The sequence below is a fragment of the Lytechinus variegatus genome, chromosome 16 (assembly GCF_018143015.1).
Source record: "Lytechinus variegatus isolate NC3 chromosome 16, Lvar_3.0, whole genome shotgun sequence".
In the NCBI taxonomy this organism is placed as follows: Eukaryota; Metazoa; Echinodermata; class Echinoidea; order Temnopleuroida; family Toxopneustidae; genus Lytechinus; species Lytechinus variegatus.
In genome coordinates this window covers 15,073,542-15,092,081 of record NC_054755.1, presented here as the reverse complement: position 1 = coordinate 15,092,081, position 18,540 = coordinate 15,073,542, and the positions used below count along the sequence as shown (strand labels likewise).

Here is an 18,540-nt window from a genome sequence, read left to right as displayed (position 1 = left end):
AGGCTTGGAGAAATATTCTAGTCGTACTTGATTTCTACAAACATTAGACGTCACTTATACAAAATGTGTTTTAAAAAATGCTTGTAGGCTACATGCACAAATGATGCTTGTTTGACTTTGGACCTAAGCCCGGGGGGGGGGGGGGGTCTCAGATAGTAATTGGATGAGGGTGTACGGCTGAGACCTCCAAATCTATACCCCCTTCCATGGGCACCCATGTCTAAGGATTTTTTGTGAAAAGTGGACCTATGTCTAAAAGTTATCGAAATTTCAAGGCCTGCTTGGCAAATGTCCCCTTGATTTCTACAAGCTTCCTAATTAGTATGGAATCCCTACAGGCTTTCTGATCCACTTAAAACAATTACATGGAGAACTTACACACATTCTTGCCAGAATCTTTCATCTCATCCCCGAGGGACATGTAGAGGGATCCCACAAAGTAATGCGCCCTCGCCACGTCAGGATGATCATCACCCAGTGTCCGGACCCTTATACCGGTGGCCTGATCAGCGTAGTCCAAGGCTTGTCTGTACTCCTTCATCTCACAGTATGTCATAGCCAAGTTCTTCAACATCGTACCCATGATGGAGGTCTTCTCCATGCCGACCCCACGGAGGGCCGTCTGGCCGTCCTTGTAGGTGCGGATGGCTTGATCAAAGTACCTGGAACGGGCAAAAAGTGAGGGTTTCCTTGAAGAAGGCATCCTTGGATTTTTCATGATGATAATGAAGATAATGTGCGTGAGGGTGGTAGTGATGACGATGATTATGATCATGAAAATAGTGATTAGGGATGGTGCTTGTAATGATGGTGATAATCATGTTGATGGTGGGGGTGGTGGTGATGATGACGATGATTTTAATTATTATGATAATCAGTACAATGATGATGATGAATGTTAGGATGATGATGATGATGGTGGTGGTGGTGGTGGTGATGATGATGATGATGATGATGATGATGATGATGATGATGGTGGTGGTGGTGGTGGTGATGATGATGATGTTGATGATAATGAAGATGATTATGAAGAGGATGATGATGTTCATAATGGTGGTGGTGATGATGATGAAGTGAGAGGTCATGATGATAATGATGACAAATGAAGACTGGCAAAATGACAAAAAACAACAGTAATGATAAATTTATCAACAAAAAAGGGGGTGGGGAGAAATCACCCCTACATTCTGAAACCGAAGCAAAAGCCGGGCATGCTACATTATTGATAGAAGACACTGTACTTACCTTCTTCCTTTCTCTCTCTGGGTGATAGATCGGCTGAAAGAGTATCCAAGCTCGTGGTAACAAGTCCCAATGTTCATCAGATAGAAGGTGTAGTCAGGATGCGTCTCGGGGTGATTGTGGGTAACAGCCGTCAGAACCTCAAGGGCCAGCTTGTGCTGCTTCAAGGCTTCTTCATACTTCATACTCCTACAAATATAATAATAATAATAATGATACTTTGTTTCTGTGATATCTGTTTCAGGTAACTCCTGTAGCAACTTTTCAGGATTGCTTTTTGCTGGAAAATGCCTAGCTGGTATATAACCAATTACATGAGAAACATTTTATATTTAAGAAGAGCTTTCAAATTCGTATTATAGCACTTTACAAAAAGTTATATACAGTAGATACAATGGAAGATAACAACAACATAATTTTGAAGTTGAAAGACTGATTTTTGTGAAATTCTTTGCAACATCTCTCCACTTGATCTCTTCATAAAAATAACTTATTCCAAGATTTTTGAAGTCCCTTCAAATTAACGAACTTACTCGAAGTATGCAGAACCAAGCGCATTAATGGTGCGTGCCCTGACGATGCTGTTTCCAAGGTTACGGTCGCGTATCTCGATGCACTTTTTGAGAATCTTGGTACCTTCATCTCGCATCTTGTTTTGGATGTGGCCTCTGTCTTGGGGTTTCTGCACCAGAAGGTTTCCTAACGTAGAGAAGAGTAAACCAACGTCAGATTTCACAAACCATGATATCAATAGCAAGCTATCATTATATGCTCCCTAATAATGGCAGCTGATTGACTGAAAACAAATTTGTCATTAAATTCCAACTCTTGTCAATAATTATAAATTTAAGGGGCATCCAACCCAAATAAAAACTTGTTTTTAGAGGAAAAAGAAAAATCAGACAAGTTGATAGGTGATTGATTTTTTTTTGGTGATTGGTGATTTTTTTACCTGATTGCTAAGAAAGCATGAATGCTTGTAAGCAAGCAACCAGAGGACCGATGGCTTAATGTCCCCTCCGAAGGACCTGGTACTGAGGATTAATGCCTTACCAAAGGGCACTAGCGCACAAAGTGGGAATCGAACCCGGGTTACCGGAATACGAATCCCCGCTCTACCGACTGAGCTATCGTGATAGGTGTAAGTTTGAACAATATCGGACAAAAAATTATAAAGTTATGAATTTTTTTAAAGGTGTAAAAATTGGTAATCACTATACCTATGGAGACTTCAAATTGGCTGCATATGTGATATCATAGTGAAGTAAGACAAGGACTACTCTTTCATGTACTATAATACATAAAATGGCTTCAAAACATATTTTGCTTTCATAAGGACATAAAACAATATACTACCTAGTGTAGTAGGTTTCATGGGACAGAAGCCGTGTAACGGTTTTCAAAGGGGGGGGGGCTGACCATGCAAAAAATTCACAATCATATGGGCATTTTTACTTTTTTGTAAGAGAGTCAAAAGGGGCCTAAGCTTTCGATCATAGCAGAATCTTCTTCGGAGGCAAAATGACAAACATATAAGGTGGAACAACCATAATATAGACCACAGACATTCAACAGCAACACTGGAAACAAGGAGACAAAAGGGGCATTAGTGAGAAGAGATGAACAATCAGGTTAATGAAGGGGATAAAGAAAAGGAGTAGGCCGACACAAAGGGAAGTTAGTGTAAGGCCAAAGAAAGACCTCAAGCAGGGAGGGATTAAGATATGAGGCAGGCAACATCAAACAGGATCTAAAACAAAACAGTGATAGAGGGTATGAGGAAGAGAAGAATAACAAGAGAATTAGTGAGAGGTGGGTCAAACAGGTAACAAAGAAAGGCACAATAAACTGGTGCATAAGAGTGGGGAAAAAAGGGAAAGAGAAGGGAACAACTGATAATGTGCAAAAGACATAATTATGTATGATAGAGTATTAAACAAACTAAGAGAAGAAAGTAAGTGTAAAAATAAATCTGTAAGTATAAAATATCCAAAAGGAAATAATATATATATATACAAATGGCGTGTAACTGATATTGTAATCCGCTGGGTGTGAGGGGAAAAAACAGAAGACTATATAGTAGAAAAAAAAACTTTTTTTGTAGACGGTTTCAGAAAAAAGCGGGGGGGGGGGGGGGGGCTTCCGCGGCCCCTGTAGTACACCATGTATCTTTCTAGGGCAAGTGTTGGGTGGTCCATTTTCAGGACCAACACTTGCCCAAGAAAGATACATGGTGTACCGTGAAACCTACTACACAATTCTTCTTCGCCATGGGAACCTTAAAAAGTGCAATATACTACCTGGGTTATATTTACATTACTGCCCCAGTGGAATGGGTACTTAACAGAAAACCACAAATCCCTGATAATAAAGTACATGGTCTATGAGAAATTTGTCCTTACCCCTTGTCATAATTTACTTACCCAGTTGCCAATTTAAAATCTGCAGTCTTAGGGATCTCAATGTCAAAACAGCCATAACTTGTCCCGATTTCTTTCAAAATTTCACTATTCTGTTTCATTTATTTTTCTCCTTTCCAACATTTATGACCAAGGCTGGGTTCCCTTTTTGAATGGGAATCCATATGAATGAATATATTCTCCTGCTTTTCAGTGTGTGCAATTTTATGATATGTGACAAGGTGCAACAAAACCAAGAAGAATCGCACTGTGCTAACAAGTCTTTAGTCCAAATGGGAAATATTTCCTAATTAATATTTCTGACAGAGTAGAACATTGCTTGTGATAATTGGACCCTGCATGTACATTAATAATCACATTGTGTTTTCTTAAGATTTTATCTTGCCTGGCGTTACATACAGGTCTGTTAATGATGTTTGTTGAATGTGTTTTATTTGAATTTTAAATAATGCATGTGAAATACTTTCTCAATGGTTTTCTATGAGAGCTCGCACGCCTCTAGGCAATAGTATTGAATTTTACTTTTGCGAGCCCTGACCCATGAAAAAAACATTTTCTTACTCTTTTCTTCTTTGCTTTCATTTCTACTTCGTCAATTTCAAATTGTATTTTTGTACTTACATTGTACAATTTTTGTATGTTTTTATGGCCAAATAAATAATAATAATAAATTTCAAATTCTTATGTAATTTGAAATAAATTCTTTAATGCTGTAAAATTTTATATGTTTGATTCACTTGTGGATTGTACAAAAAGTATACTGTTGATTTACCAATAAATTGAGAAACACTAGCAAAATAATAGTAGAGTCTAGTGCATGCTAGGCAATGCACTGTACTCTGCAAGACTGACCTTTGACATAGAGGCATTGACTATACCCTTCCCGGAGGTCAGAAGTCATCATGCGCTGACTCTGACAGTAGGAGATTGGATCAACGATGGCAGTCTCTGCATCTCGGAATCTGTGTATCCGGCATCCGAACAAAATAGATAAATTTCATGTAAGATAGTAAAATTCTTCCTGTATTCACATTTATATTTCATTGCACCCAAACTATAGTTATATGGCATACACATTTATATTCACACAATATGTTATATATTTCAAGTATTGCTTTTACATGTATGCTTGTCATGATGGGCTAATTAATAAATTCAATTCAAATTTGAAATATGATGTGAGCTTTCAGAAAATTCTTGAGTTTTTCATTCTCTTGAGTGCTTAAAATTACAAATGAAATATGGTTACATTAATAAAAAGAGGAAAATGTACAGAATAATATATATCATTTATGAGGCTGTGATTATCTAGTTGCCTATTCAATGGGGCACTATAAACATTACCCTGGCTTGAGCTACAGCTGCTTTCAATGAATTAATCCTGCCCAGTACCCATTCACCTCATGGGTTGAGTGCAGTAAAATGTGGGTAAATTTCTTGCTGAAGGAAAGAATGTTTAGGCTGGAATTCAAACCCATGCCCCTTAAATTGAAAGACGCAATTCGGAACCACTAGACTATGATGCCCCTTAACAAAAAAATGAACAAAATTATACATTTCCCAGTTCAGAATATGCTGCCATTCCTAAATCAAACCACTACACACTCTGAATTGAAAATAAATAAATCACTGTTCAATTATACAAATTGGCAACTTTATCTATCATTTCATTGGACTCAAAACTAATAATTATTGCCAATTTGAGGAACAAGAGAAGATTATTTTGACCCCCAGAAAGCTGTGACCATTCTTCAGTTATTAAAGCACGAACTCACTGATGAAGCTGCAACTGTTGATCGGCATACCACCCCTGGTGGCTGACCCATCCTGGCAAATCTTGGAACTTCTTTGCTGCTTCCGCTCTCTGACGGAAGAACTTGGATCTCTCCTTCGTGAACATGAACCGTTCCATAAACGCCAGGATGTTGCTCTCGCGGGCAATGTTGGATCGGCGCAGGACCCTGCCGTAATCCGGGAGGTACTCAGCGAGTGGGTGGGGTTTCTCGTCGAAGGTTTTCTGCATCTCGAGTTCCAGGTACTGGGTGATGTTGGCTTTTTCTTTCTCCAGGCGCTGTAGACTTCCACAGGCATCCTCATCATCGTATCCAGTGAATTTCTGGATATTTCATTAAAATTATAATTTTAGAAATGGTGAGTTTCAGTCATGTTAATAAGTGTCAATAAGAGTAAAAGTACCATGAGTGCCAGACATAACACACATATCATGCTTGAATGAACCCTAAACTTCAAACCCTCTTTTCTCCTTATTCTTTGAAGCTCTTGCTGAAATTCTTCTACAATCAGTCAAGTACATGTACCTGCATTGCTTATTGTCGATCAATTTACATATTATTTCAAAGCCTATTTGGCCATTTATTTTGGTTATAGGGTGACATAGGTGGTCAGAGAAACCACGCACTAACCCTTAGTAGCTGAAAGCATTCATCAATAAAAGAGAGAAGGGCTGACTGGAAGGCCGTCTTCATCTTCTCATCCGCTTCAACTTTCATCAAACACAAGCATCTGACCAGGGGATGCATGGAGTAGAACTTCTCTCGTAGACTGGCCTCCCTCCCATCCTCCGACTGGAAGATGTCAAGGGACTCTCGGAGGAGAAGGCTCGTGCCTGCCACGTCATCTAGCTCCCACGCTAGGGAGTCGGAGAGGGACTGGCGGCGACTGCCCTCCTGGTCGATGTCCGAGAGGATCTTGAGACCCCAGGTTTGACTGAAGAGTCCGGGAAGGACAGCTAGGCGGATCAGGTGGGGCTGGAGATGTGGGTTCATGTCTTCGAACATCACACCAAGACACTTCAGGACCTGGTTAATAAATAAAGGTTCATGTTGTCATTACTGGTTTTTATTAGTAATTTTCACTGAAAAATCTGCTCTAAGCCAATCAGATGCAAGGATTTCTGTAGCTTATAACAGTTTAGACCCAAAGTTTGGCTGAAGAGTCCAAGCAAGACGACCAGGCTGATAGAGTGCAGCTGAAGGCATGGCTTCACATCTTTTTCAGCAATCTGGGTCTCTTATAACTCTGTTAATAACAATAATACTACATATTTAACCCTAAAAAGACTGGGGGGCTGATTTAGCCCCCCCTCGGCATTTTTGGCGAAAAATCTGCCGCGCAAATTTTTTTGACCGCGTCACTCACTGACTTTTTACTTTCAAGTCTCACGCAACTTTTGAGACCACTATTGTGACCCCCGGGTACGCGGTTCCAAAATTACGCAACATTTCGTAAGTGCATGCCGACCCAAAATTACTCAATAACGTGAATTTGTGTACAAATCCAATGCAAATAGTGTTCTTAGCCAAAATTCATAAATGTATCATTATTTTTCCTTTTACTGCTTAAAATCAATTAATTTTATCTTGTTTATGGTCAAAATAAAGTCCCGACAATTTCCATTGAAAAAACAATAAAAAAAAAGTCAAAAAAACAAAGAAATACATAAGAAATTTAGAAAACAATAGAATACATAAGAAAGTAAATGTGATTTTAATTTTTTTTTAAATCAATTTGATCAGATGCCTACCTAGAGTATGTAAAACAAAAATTAGCATTTCAGGGGCATTATTTTATTAATTAGAGCAAACTTATGATTTTACGCATAAATAAGCATAATTAAGGAGACATGAGATTTTTTGCAGAATTTGATGTTATTGTTTTGTAGATAATGCCATGGGTAACTCGTGTGCCAATTTTCGTCGCGATAGCGCGATCGACGGCCGAGATCATAAGGGGGGGGGGCTGAATCAGCCCCCCCCCAGTCTTCTTAGGCGTCGAAATAACCCAGTCTATTTAGGGTTAAATAGCACAATCTATCTGGCAATATTCTAAGGTGCACTAACGTCATTACCTCAGCCTTGGCTCAAACTGCTGTTTCCAGGGTTTATATTTTAAGGAATTATTCCTCCCGCGTACCCATTCACCTCACCTGGGTTGAGTGCAGCAAAATATGGGTAAATTTCTTGCTGAAGGAAAACATCATGTCAGGGATAAGGACCCTCTGATTGAAAGACGAGAGTAGTAACCACAAGACCACGACGCCCCACTTTGTGATAGTGGTGACCAACTATTCTCACCTGATTGGATTCCCGAGCATATTCCTCGGTGGCATCCTGGCCCAGACCCCAGAGGCTCTGATCGTTGAGAACCAGTTCCATCTTCATCGGGTTGGCCAGAAGTCGTAACACTCTGTCCGGTTCCTTCCCGTTTCTCAGCTGGCTGGCCACAGCTCGTAGTGCCTGAGGGTTGTTACCGCAGTGCTCTGACAGCTTCATGGCCTGCTCCTCCGTAATCGATACTTGACCTCTGACCTGAAGGTTACCCTGAGGGACGGACTTGAAGAGAAGATCAACAGCTTCCTCCATCTCTAAGGATTGCACTTCAATCTCTTTGAAGTTATGATGTTTATTGAGGTGTGGGAAGTTCACAGCATACCTGTATCAATAAAAAATCATTTGGTAATCAAATTTCATTTATCTTGTTTTTAAGAATGCTATACATGCAATGTACCTATTTTATGACTTTGCGACCAAGAAAAATTGATGACCAAATTTCATTGGCAGTTCTACATAAAGTGCATTTTGCATACACAGCACATGCTATGTTCAAATGAAAGAGTTGCCCAAATTAATGTAAATGGAATTATTCAGATTTACATGTGAAGAAGTTTAGAAAATAAACAGTTGACTCATCACAAAATGCATGAAAAAAACTACACTTCAACGGATGTAATGCTCCACTATTAATAACTAATTGAACATTATGTAATCAATCTAAACAAGAGTTAAAGCTCCGCTCAGACTGGTGAATATGCAACCTCAACACGTGTGGACAGCTAAATGAACAAAAGTTTGTATAATATCTTTCAGTAAGTTACATGTATTTGATGAAAAGGAAAACTAGGCAGCATATTGCTGGCCCAAAACACCTTTTTTCTGCGGATTAATTACTTAGAAGTCGTACCAAGGAGATAATATTTTTGTCATATCAAAGCTGCTTTGTCTATGAACCACCAAGAGCACTCTTGGTGTTGACCAGAAACATTTTCAATACAAATTCAGAAACAACGTATTTCTTTTCTAATCTACCTCTGATTTCTGATTCTAAAATGCACAACAGCTAAGGCGGCTCTAGATGGGAGAGTGGAGGGGGGTTCAAGCGGTGGAAAAAAGGGGGATAAGGAAAATATATAAAAAAGTGAAAGAGAAGAAATAGAGAATGAAAATAGAGGTATTGGTTACCTAACTCTATATTACCTCTGTAATTCGGGGCCATGGGAGGGGGGTTCATGGCGCATCCCTGTCAGAAGTTCATCTTATAACACACTATACAACTTCTAGTACTTGCGTAGTGACCCAAGAAAAGACCCATGTAATTCAGATAACGAAGAGAAAATCAATTTATTCTTCTGGACTTACTGGTATTGAAATGAAAAACAGTTTCACGTCCGATCCAGACGCTACTTCAGCTTGTCTGAACTGGTTGGAAATCGCTGTTCCCGCTTAGAGCTGACCCACAATAGATGTTATTGTCTTTGAGACATTCAGGAATTTTGGGGGATAACTGGATTGGCAACAACAATTTCCCGCGAGTTCAGACGAGCTGAAGAAGAAGCATCCCAGATCAGTCATGAAACTGTTCACAATTTCAATAACAGTAATCCAGATGAATGGATTTATTTTCTCTTTGTACTTTGTATAAGTAGGAATCAAAACATACATCAGTTTACCCCTGTAATTCAATTCAGAAAATTAAGTTGCCTTGCCCTACTATAAAAAGAACCCTGGTTCCTCCCTTGACAACAAGCCCCAACCTCCAACTGTGAAACTGATTGATACCTTGATGTGATTATAATCTTGATATTTGAGTTGTTTTCCCATTTCAGAGTCTGTATCAGCATGTTCTGAAAGTGGTCTTTTGCAATGGATGTCGGCTTGAGAAGATCATCGGCATTGTCAAACAGAAACACATGTCCTAGTGGTAGGAAATAAAGAAAACAAGTGGAATGCCTCTGGCCGTCTCACCTGCATCACGCGGTTCAATATAGCAGCAGTGCTGACTTTGAATACTACTCTAACTCGCACAAGATGTTCAGTGATACATGGTTACTCTTATGTCCACTTTTTATGAACTAGACCAATAAACTTGCAGAGATATGATGGTTATTCAACAAAAAACCCCAACATGGCCAAAGTTCATTGACCTTACATGACCTTTGACCTTGATCATGTGACCTGAAACTTGCACAGGATGTTCAGTGATACTTGATTACTCTTATGTACAAGTTTCATGAATCAGATCCATAAACTTTCAAAGTTTTGATGGTAATTCAACAGATACACCCAATTCGGCCAAAGTTCATTGACCTTTGACCTCGGTCATGTGACCTGAAACGCGCACAGGATGTTCAGTGATATTTGATTACTCATATGTCCAAGTTTAATGAACTAGACTAATAAACTTTCAAAGTTATGATGGTAATTCAACAGATATCCCCGATTCAGCCAAAGTTCATTGACCCTAAATGACCTTTGACCTTAATCATGAGACCTGAAACTTGCACAAAATATTCAGTGATGCTTGATTACTATTATGTCCAAGTTTCATGAATCAGATCCATAAACTTTCAAAGTTATGATGGGAATTCAACAGATATCCCCAATTCGGCCAAAGTTCATTGACCCTAAATGACCTTTGACCTTGGTCATGTGACGTGAAACTCATGCAGGATGTTCAGTGATACTTGATTAACCTTATGTCCAAGTTTCATGAACTAGGTCCATATATTTTCTAAGTTATGATGACATTTCAAAAACTTAACCTCAGGTTAAGATTTCGATGTTGATTCCTCCAACATGGTCTAAGTTCATTGACCCTAAATGACCTTTGACCTTGGTCATGTGACATGAAACTTTAATAGGATGTTCAGTAATACTTGATTAACCTTATGGCCAAGTTTCATGAACTAGAACCATATACTTTCTAAGTTATGATGTCATTTCAAAAACTTAACCTCAGGTTAAGATTTGATGTTGACGCCGCCGCCGCCGTCGGAAAAGCGGCGCCTATAGTCTCACTCTGCTTCGCAGGTGAGACAAAAATTAAGAGAGAAATGTGAGTTGTCAGTTACAGCAAACAATTATTTGATGAGAAAGTCTTTAAAATAATGTTCTTGTAAGTCACCCTATTATCATAAATCTAGATCTGGTACATTAACATGAAATCATCTTTGTACAATTATGAAATCTTTATAGCTGAAAACACTTAAGATCACTAACACAGAAAGACATATGTGGGACAATGTATTAATATTTCTTTAAAAAATACATGGTACATGTATTTCTCTTTAACGCTGTACCCTTTCAACAGGAGTTCATTCAAAGTGCTGTGAGCCTGCAATAAAAGGTTATTGGACAATATACATGTATGTGATGAATTTAGCAAAACCCTTGGGTTTAAAGCCACATTTGCGCATTCAGGCCAAAAATATTGCATAAAACATTGTAGATTGCCAGAGACTGCCAATGCTAGTGTATGAGTTAGCCCTAAAACTCCCGGGGTATTTTGATTCTTGTCATTCCCCCCTTAAGATCTCAGCTGCGGATTGCGCAATCACAATGAAAATTTGCATGATGATAGAGCATAACATAATCTACGCACTTGCATTGGTAAATTTCACTGAATTCATATATTTTTATTTCATGTGAATTAATTATGCTAATTTATTCATGAAATCATACTTTTTACTCTGATTCACTAAATAAAGCTCCTAAAATGCCATTTTTTGGTGAAAATATTCTTTATAGCATTCCAAACAATTGTGAGTGAAAAAATTCTGGTACCAAGACCAATTTCTTATGTATTTTATTGTTTTTTTAATTTCTTATGTATTTCTTTGTTTTTTTACTTTTCGTTTTTTAATGTTTTTTCGATGGAAATCGTTCCAGACTTTATTCTGATCATAAACAAGGCAAAATTAATTAAGTTTAATCAGTAAAAGTAGAAATAATGATACATTTATGAATTTTGGCTAAATACACATTGGATTTGTACATAAAATCACGTTTTTGAGCAATTTTGGGTCTGACATGCACATAATGTCGTAACCGCGTATCTGGGCGTCACTAATTTGGCCTCAATATTAGTGCGACACTTGAAAGTAAATAGTCAGTCACGGCGAGTTCAAGAAATTTTTGCGCAGCATATATATCGCGAAAATTGTTAAGGGGGGGCCATTATAGCCCCCCCCCCCCCCCCCCGGAGAATTAGGGTAAAAAGACCCATGCAACCTAACTTCAATTTGTTGACTGGTGATTACTCTTAAAGAGATGAGACCAGTGACCATCTTACAAAGAATCATGATTGATCCAATCAATGTTAACAATAAGGAAATCCATCTATGCCATAATTTTTTTTCTTCAGAAAATTTGCACAATGCACTTTGTAAACAAAGTGAAGCACAATGAATGGTTAAGAAAACAACAAATGTATGAATATACATCAAATATAGAAAAGATTGCATAAACATGTATTTCAGATGTTGATGTTACTGGCTTTCCATAGTTGATCGGATCAATCAAACCGTCAAGTCCTGCTTTATCTGACATTTTCCCCAGTGACAACTATGGAAAGCCAGCAACATCAACATCTAAAATGCATGTTTGCTCAAAATATTTCCTTGATAATTCATACCTATCGTTTTCCTAAAAAATTCAGTGTGCTTCTCTTGTTTGCAAAGGACATTGTGCAAATTTCCTGTCCAAAAAATTATGACATTGATGGATTTCCATATCCTTGAGGTCGATCGGATTAATCTTAACTCTTTGTAAGACAGGGGCCATGAGATCTTCTTGATTCCACCTTTCTTGCTAAATGACAGATAGCAATGAAGCTGTCACATAGTCTAGTGGTTTAAGCATGGGACAAGTAATCCAGGTGATATGGATTTAAATCCCAGCTTGGCCATTCTCTCCACTTCCATTAAAATGGCAAAATAGACTAATTTCTGTTATCTATAACAGTTTTTAGAAGGATTTGAACACACAACCCTCTGTTTCAAAGTCCGGAGACTAATCCACTGGGCCATAGTGCTCCATATTCTAACCTTACAAACAGGTATAAGTAAAACAAACAAGTACATACCTTCTCTGCATGATCTTATCCAATCATAGATGAGCTCGAGTTTGAATTTACTGGCTTCGACTGGTTGACCTACCGAACTCAAAAACCCCATGCCGACATCACCAACCGAGTTCTTCTTATTCAGATCTACCAATACAAGGCTGAGGATGTAAAAAAATTATTTTACTATTTGAAGGCGTTATTTGAGATGTATTGAGGACTGGGGGGATGATGGCCCTCTTTTGATCTCGGCTGCCATTCATGTGATTGTGGCGAAATTTGGCACGCACATTCTTTAACACATAAACTACACGCCAAAATAAAACAAAATCGTTTTCTGTTATTCATTATGAAAAAATGTGCAAATTTATTCATGAAAAACATTAATTTTTTTCCAAATGTCATCTTTGTAATCTAATTTAAAGTTTAAAAGACAAATTGTGAAAGCCAATTTTTTCTTTATTTCTTAGTTTTTTGAATTTATGATGTATCTCTTTGTTTTTTTTTCCGTTTGTTTTTCATTGTTTTTTTAATGGAAATTATTACAGACCACTTAACAACTAAATTAAACTCTATATCAATTAAGCAGACCAATTAGGACAAAAAAATAATCACCCTTTTATGAATTTCATCTCCCATAGACTTAGCACAGAAAGTATAAAAAATGAGCCATTTTCGGCATGAAATTGTCTCGTAAAAAGTCCTGTGGCGTCGCGATGCTATACCCGTATGTCACGAATTTGGTCTTGGTTGCGCGAGACTTTTTGTGTTTCAGTAATACCATGCAAAGTATCAAGGGGGGCCATCATGCACCCTCCCCCCCCCCTCCAGTCCTTTCTGGGTTAATCAACACTGATTTGACTTTGAAAAGTCCAAGCTATAAAGTCCCAATTGTGTCTGTCTGTGATATCTTGTTAAAATGAAGCCTTGAAAAAAAAAATTTTAAATCATTATTTAGTGCTTCAAAAAAAGTGAAAATGTATAAATGACAGGCAAAACCATTCCAATTTCATCCAAACACTACATATATTACAGCCATTGTCCATGGTTGAGAAACTGAATGATTTTTTTCAATCACACATATTTTGAAAGCATCGACATGAAATTCATTTCCTTTTTTCTTCCATGTTTTTATTGTATTCATCATAACAATATAAAACAATATAAAATTAACAATATATAACAATATAAAATTAGCATAATTACTTCATTAAATGAAAAATCTTTTATCATTAAAAAAAATACCCATATAGCCTTGTAGATTTTATTGCACACTACAACTGTGCAAATATATAAGGCGCTAGTGCGATTGAAGGCCGAGGATGGCGTAAAGGTCCAAGGTGCCACAAGCCTACCTAATTACATCAGGAGGGCTAAAGATATGCGTTCGACCCAACCCACTCAATTTTTTTTCAATTTGATATTGCTGATTGACAAAAGTGTATGAATATGGTTCAAAATCTAACACTGATTCTAGAAATGGTAACTACTGAACTTCCTATGCCCAAATTGGGAAGATATATCAATGATTTGGAACTATTTTTTGACTGGCGGGAGAATTGGGGCTATTTTACTGTTTCAGTTGATGAATTTGATCCCATCATAGTTATCTTTATAAATGGCGATTTATTTTTAAATGAGCTGGCTATGATACCCTTCTCTGGTCAGATATGGAATGTCAGATATACAGTGCGGTTCAAAAAAAGTTTACACTTTGAATAAGCCCTGGGAATTAAAAATATACAACATGTGGGTAATTTTTTTCACATATAATCTTGGGTTTGGGTCTCATCTATCCAATGAAAATAAAAGTTTTGACAGAATGTTACACTTGAGTGAGCACTGTCCATTTTTGTAAAGCTCGCAGAAATCTATTTGCGCAGAAATGCTCATTTTTACGCTGTGTCAAGGAGAAAGGGTGAAATCAAACTTACCCTGCGAAACATTTCTCATACATTTCCCTTGCACTTTTAGTAAATTGAAATAAAACGGATACATTCAAGCATTTTGTAACAATTTTGCCATCCAAATTGAAATTTCAACACTTAGTAAGGACAACCTTTACCCTTTTTGTGCCAGCTGGATCTGAGGACATAACTAAATCTGAACAAAAGTTTATATCAGACATCTCCAGCATTTTTTCACTAAGTTTTTATCGTTTAAAGTGGGCTTACATTTTATCTTTCATTTAATACTTGTTTCTCCACACTTTTTCCATGCTTGACAATGATTAACAAAATGAAAATCCAGCCTAGGCCATTTAATGTAATCACAGCTCAGTGTAAAGCAAATATCGTCACGATAGCGTCGGTGTGTGGGGGATTCGGGTGGGGCGCAATGCACTCTTTGAAGTGTGTTGGGCAAGGAAACAAGTTAAAAAAGGTAAAAGATACAATGCATCTTCAAATCAATTTTACGAACTAAATTCCACGTGTTCTTCATGATTAAGGTCTACTTTTATTGGCATAACTATTTCAAAGTTCTGCGCAAATCTTTTTTCACTAACTTTTCAAAAGTAAGTGATGCTCACTCAAGCGGAAATATTTTTCGACAGTTATATCATCATTTGCTTAAATGGACCTGAACCAATGTTAAAATGTGGAAAAATCTTCAGGATATTACAAATGGATAATTTTACAGGATTTTTTCTAAGTGTAAACTATTTTTTGATACGCACTGTATATCCTATCCAAAGGTAGTAAACATTTGATCCTCTAATTTCACATTTATTTTTTATGAATTTTCCTTAAGTGCCATTTTAACACACAATTCTATGGGGAATGTTTTACGCGCATGACATCCCAATCAACCCAGCTCTTATAGGTTTAAGGGAGCTCTAGCAATGTTGATCAGGGGCTGCACTGTGGCTACCTGGCCCAAGATCATATATGTATTTCTATATCAGATTTCTATTTCGAACAACGAAATATGAATGTTTATCATTACCGTGGTTTAGGGCTGTCCTTGATCTCAGCATAGATGGCGCATGTCTCTGCTCCAAGCTTAGTCTTCCCTGTACCTGCCATTCCCCATAGACAGACGCATCTCACTCCAGGATGCCTTGCCTCTTTGAAGAAATCTAAGATGGCTTTAATGTAAGAGTCACGGCCGACAAACAGAGGATCACGCCTTCAAGAAAAACAAGATTTATTGTTACAATTCGTAAACTCTTTGTGTGCTGAATTGATTATGGAGGGATAGTTTTGACCGGTTCTTTTTGTATTTTATTTGAATTCTGCTCCTCTTATTGCACCATTGATACTGTCTGTTTTGTACATTACTGAAATAATCAATAAGCTTTGCTAGTACAAGGATGAAGGAGAAAACTAATTGATTGCAAGTGTTGATTCAATTGCACAAATGTGAAATTTTGTGGAATTCACGTTCACAGGATTTCCTGGGTTTCTATGTATTTTGACTTTGAATTTATAAATAGGCCTATATATTTTTAATAGCACTTTTATGTACTTTTATGCCCTATTCATCAAGCTACTGATTTTAGGGGCACCCAAATCACATCTAAACTATATTTACAATCATTGATTTAAAGGTAAATGAAGTTGTTGCAATGAACACTTAATGAGAAACTCTTTAAAACCAAGATTAATTGTCGTTATATCCAAAATCTAGATCCGGTACAGTTACATAAACTGTACTTTATGAAATCATGATATCTAAGCTGAAAAATGACCAAACTGAAGATCACCAACATGGACAAAAACATCTAGGACAGTTTATTGTTATTGCATGGAAAAAAAGACCCAACATCTTGGTGAAACATCATGCTCATTTTGCATTTTGCTTACCACACACACACTTGGGTAGTCCCTTTATTAGATTTTGTACAAACTTATTTTGAATTCAGCACCACAGATCTATACACATTTGAATGACATAAATTAAATTGAATAAACCTACCTGCCGACCAACATGCTGACCCTCTCCAGGTATTCTTTTCTACTTTCTTCATACTGCTTTAGCCTTGGAATCAGTTCAATGTACTCTGCCTTGACAAACAGCTCATGTAATAAAGCTGAAAAAGTATTTGATTTTTCAAATGAAAAACGAAGTTTATTGATGAATAACAGGTTTCATATCTGTTGCTCACAAAAAATAACCGTCACAGCTGGAACTTTCATGTCTACGAGTTCGTAGGCAAAATAACATTGTGAAAATCATACATTTAAAAAGAAATTTTAAAAGAGAAGGTATAGTACTGAGACAATAGACATAAAGGTTTGGTTTAGCCATGGAGCTATTACAGAAGGAGATCCTTCTTCCAATTCCTCTGTTAATCCTTTTTTATCGCTTCTGGCGAAGGAAAGATATCTAACATCAATCGGCGAGCCGCCATGCGAAAGTAAGAGCATGCTTACGTATCTCTATAAGCCCGCTTGTAAAATCTGAGTTCACAGATTTTTTTTAAGGTCCCTGCGATACACCGCCATAAATGACGTTCTTCCACATAACTTACCGGTACCTTCGAGCTCTGTTTTTTTTTCAAAATCAAAATACGACTTGCTGTTCTTCCAACATCCATATCTCTCCGTACGGATTCCTGATGTACGTCTTTGATGTCTGGTTGAACTTCTGAGATGATCCCCTTTGCAAACCAAATATGTTACAATCTGATTCAACCCAGCCACAGTACGTACATAGAAAGTTGGATAAGTCATTCATGTATGTCTGTCTTTCTTGCTTAATTAAACCTTTACCTGTATGCTCCTGTCTTTGAAATTACAATGGGGGGAAAAACATACATCAAACTTGATTCCGATGCTAAGACTATTTGTTTGATCATGTTCACCTCGAAAATATAACGTCGAATCTACGGGGCATTTCTACGGCGATTGTTGCATCGTCAGGTTCCCTCCGGTGCCCCACATACTCCTATTTGTGTAAGTTAAATGTGTGTGTGATGCCGCAGCTCCGAACTCATGCGCTCGGCTCATTCACACAGTGCAAGCCTCAGCTCCGGACCGTTTTGGAAAGATATTAAAATTGACGCATTTGAAGACATAGATCTAGACCTAACTTTTATGATGTTTTGTTGATTATGATCTGTAAATTTTATTTACATTAATATTACCCATCGAGCCCGAACATCAGCGTTTTAAAATTGCATTCGATCAACTTTCCCTATCTGATTTAGGGCTGATTTACGGGCGGCCTGCGCCTGTAAGTGTGAAAGTGCTGTGATGTACCACCCAGCTGTGAGGAGATTAGCAGGACTCCTTCTGTAATAGCTCCATGGTTTAGACCTGTTGGCCCTTGCAAGAGGGTAGCCACCTTCTCCAAACCCCAACAAAGAGGGAGACTCACAAGTCATATTATCCCTATCAAGTAAACTAGTTGTGACAAATAATGAAAATGTTACAGAGAGTAACAGTTTCTGTGCAAATAAAGCTCAGCAAATACATGCCAAACACTGCGAATATGTTTGATGGACAGAATTTTATATTATTATGCACAACTGTTTTTAACTGGATCTTGCATTAAATTACTGATCTTCAGTACTCCATTTTTCATTTATAAATCATTTGGTACCTGGAAAATTGTGTGAATTCTGTGATCTTCCTAAAATCCTTGATTGTTCTTTTCGGGGAGGGGGGCAGTAAATTGTGTTTTCTGTGAAATTATGTGTTCTTCCCGAATACTGTATTTTTCCCCCATATCACAGAAAACTGAGAACACAATGTCTGAGCAAAGCTGAGCAAATCGGGTAAAAAATCTCACTTTT

General features: G+C 37.6%; 1 protein-coding gene across 1 annotated transcript in view; it reads right to left on the bottom strand.

Moving 5' to 3' along the window:
- The window catches only part of LOC121429449, a 35,390-nt gene that overhangs the window by 3,512 nt on the left and 13,338 nt on the right, over nucleotides 1-18,540 (bottom strand). The window contains exons 4-14 of the mRNA XM_041626457.1: nucleotides 16,719-16,833; nucleotides 15,747-15,929; nucleotides 12,822-12,961; nucleotides 9,518-9,653; nucleotides 7,757-8,114; nucleotides 6,086-6,481; nucleotides 5,438-5,778; nucleotides 4,515-4,624; nucleotides 1,776-1,941; nucleotides 1,246-1,431; nucleotides 379-662 (exon numbers count right to left, since the gene is read on the bottom strand). Coding sequence (XP_041482391.1) covers nucleotides 379-662; nucleotides 1,246-1,431; nucleotides 1,776-1,941; nucleotides 4,515-4,624; nucleotides 5,438-5,778; nucleotides 6,086-6,481; nucleotides 7,757-8,114; nucleotides 9,518-9,653; nucleotides 12,822-12,961; nucleotides 15,747-15,929; nucleotides 16,719-16,833 — 2,415 coding nt within the window. The remainder of the gene's footprint in view (nucleotides 1-378; nucleotides 663-1,245; nucleotides 1,432-1,775; nucleotides 1,942-4,514; nucleotides 4,625-5,437; nucleotides 5,779-6,085; nucleotides 6,482-7,756; nucleotides 8,115-9,517; nucleotides 9,654-12,821; nucleotides 12,962-15,746; nucleotides 15,930-16,718; nucleotides 16,834-18,540) is intronic.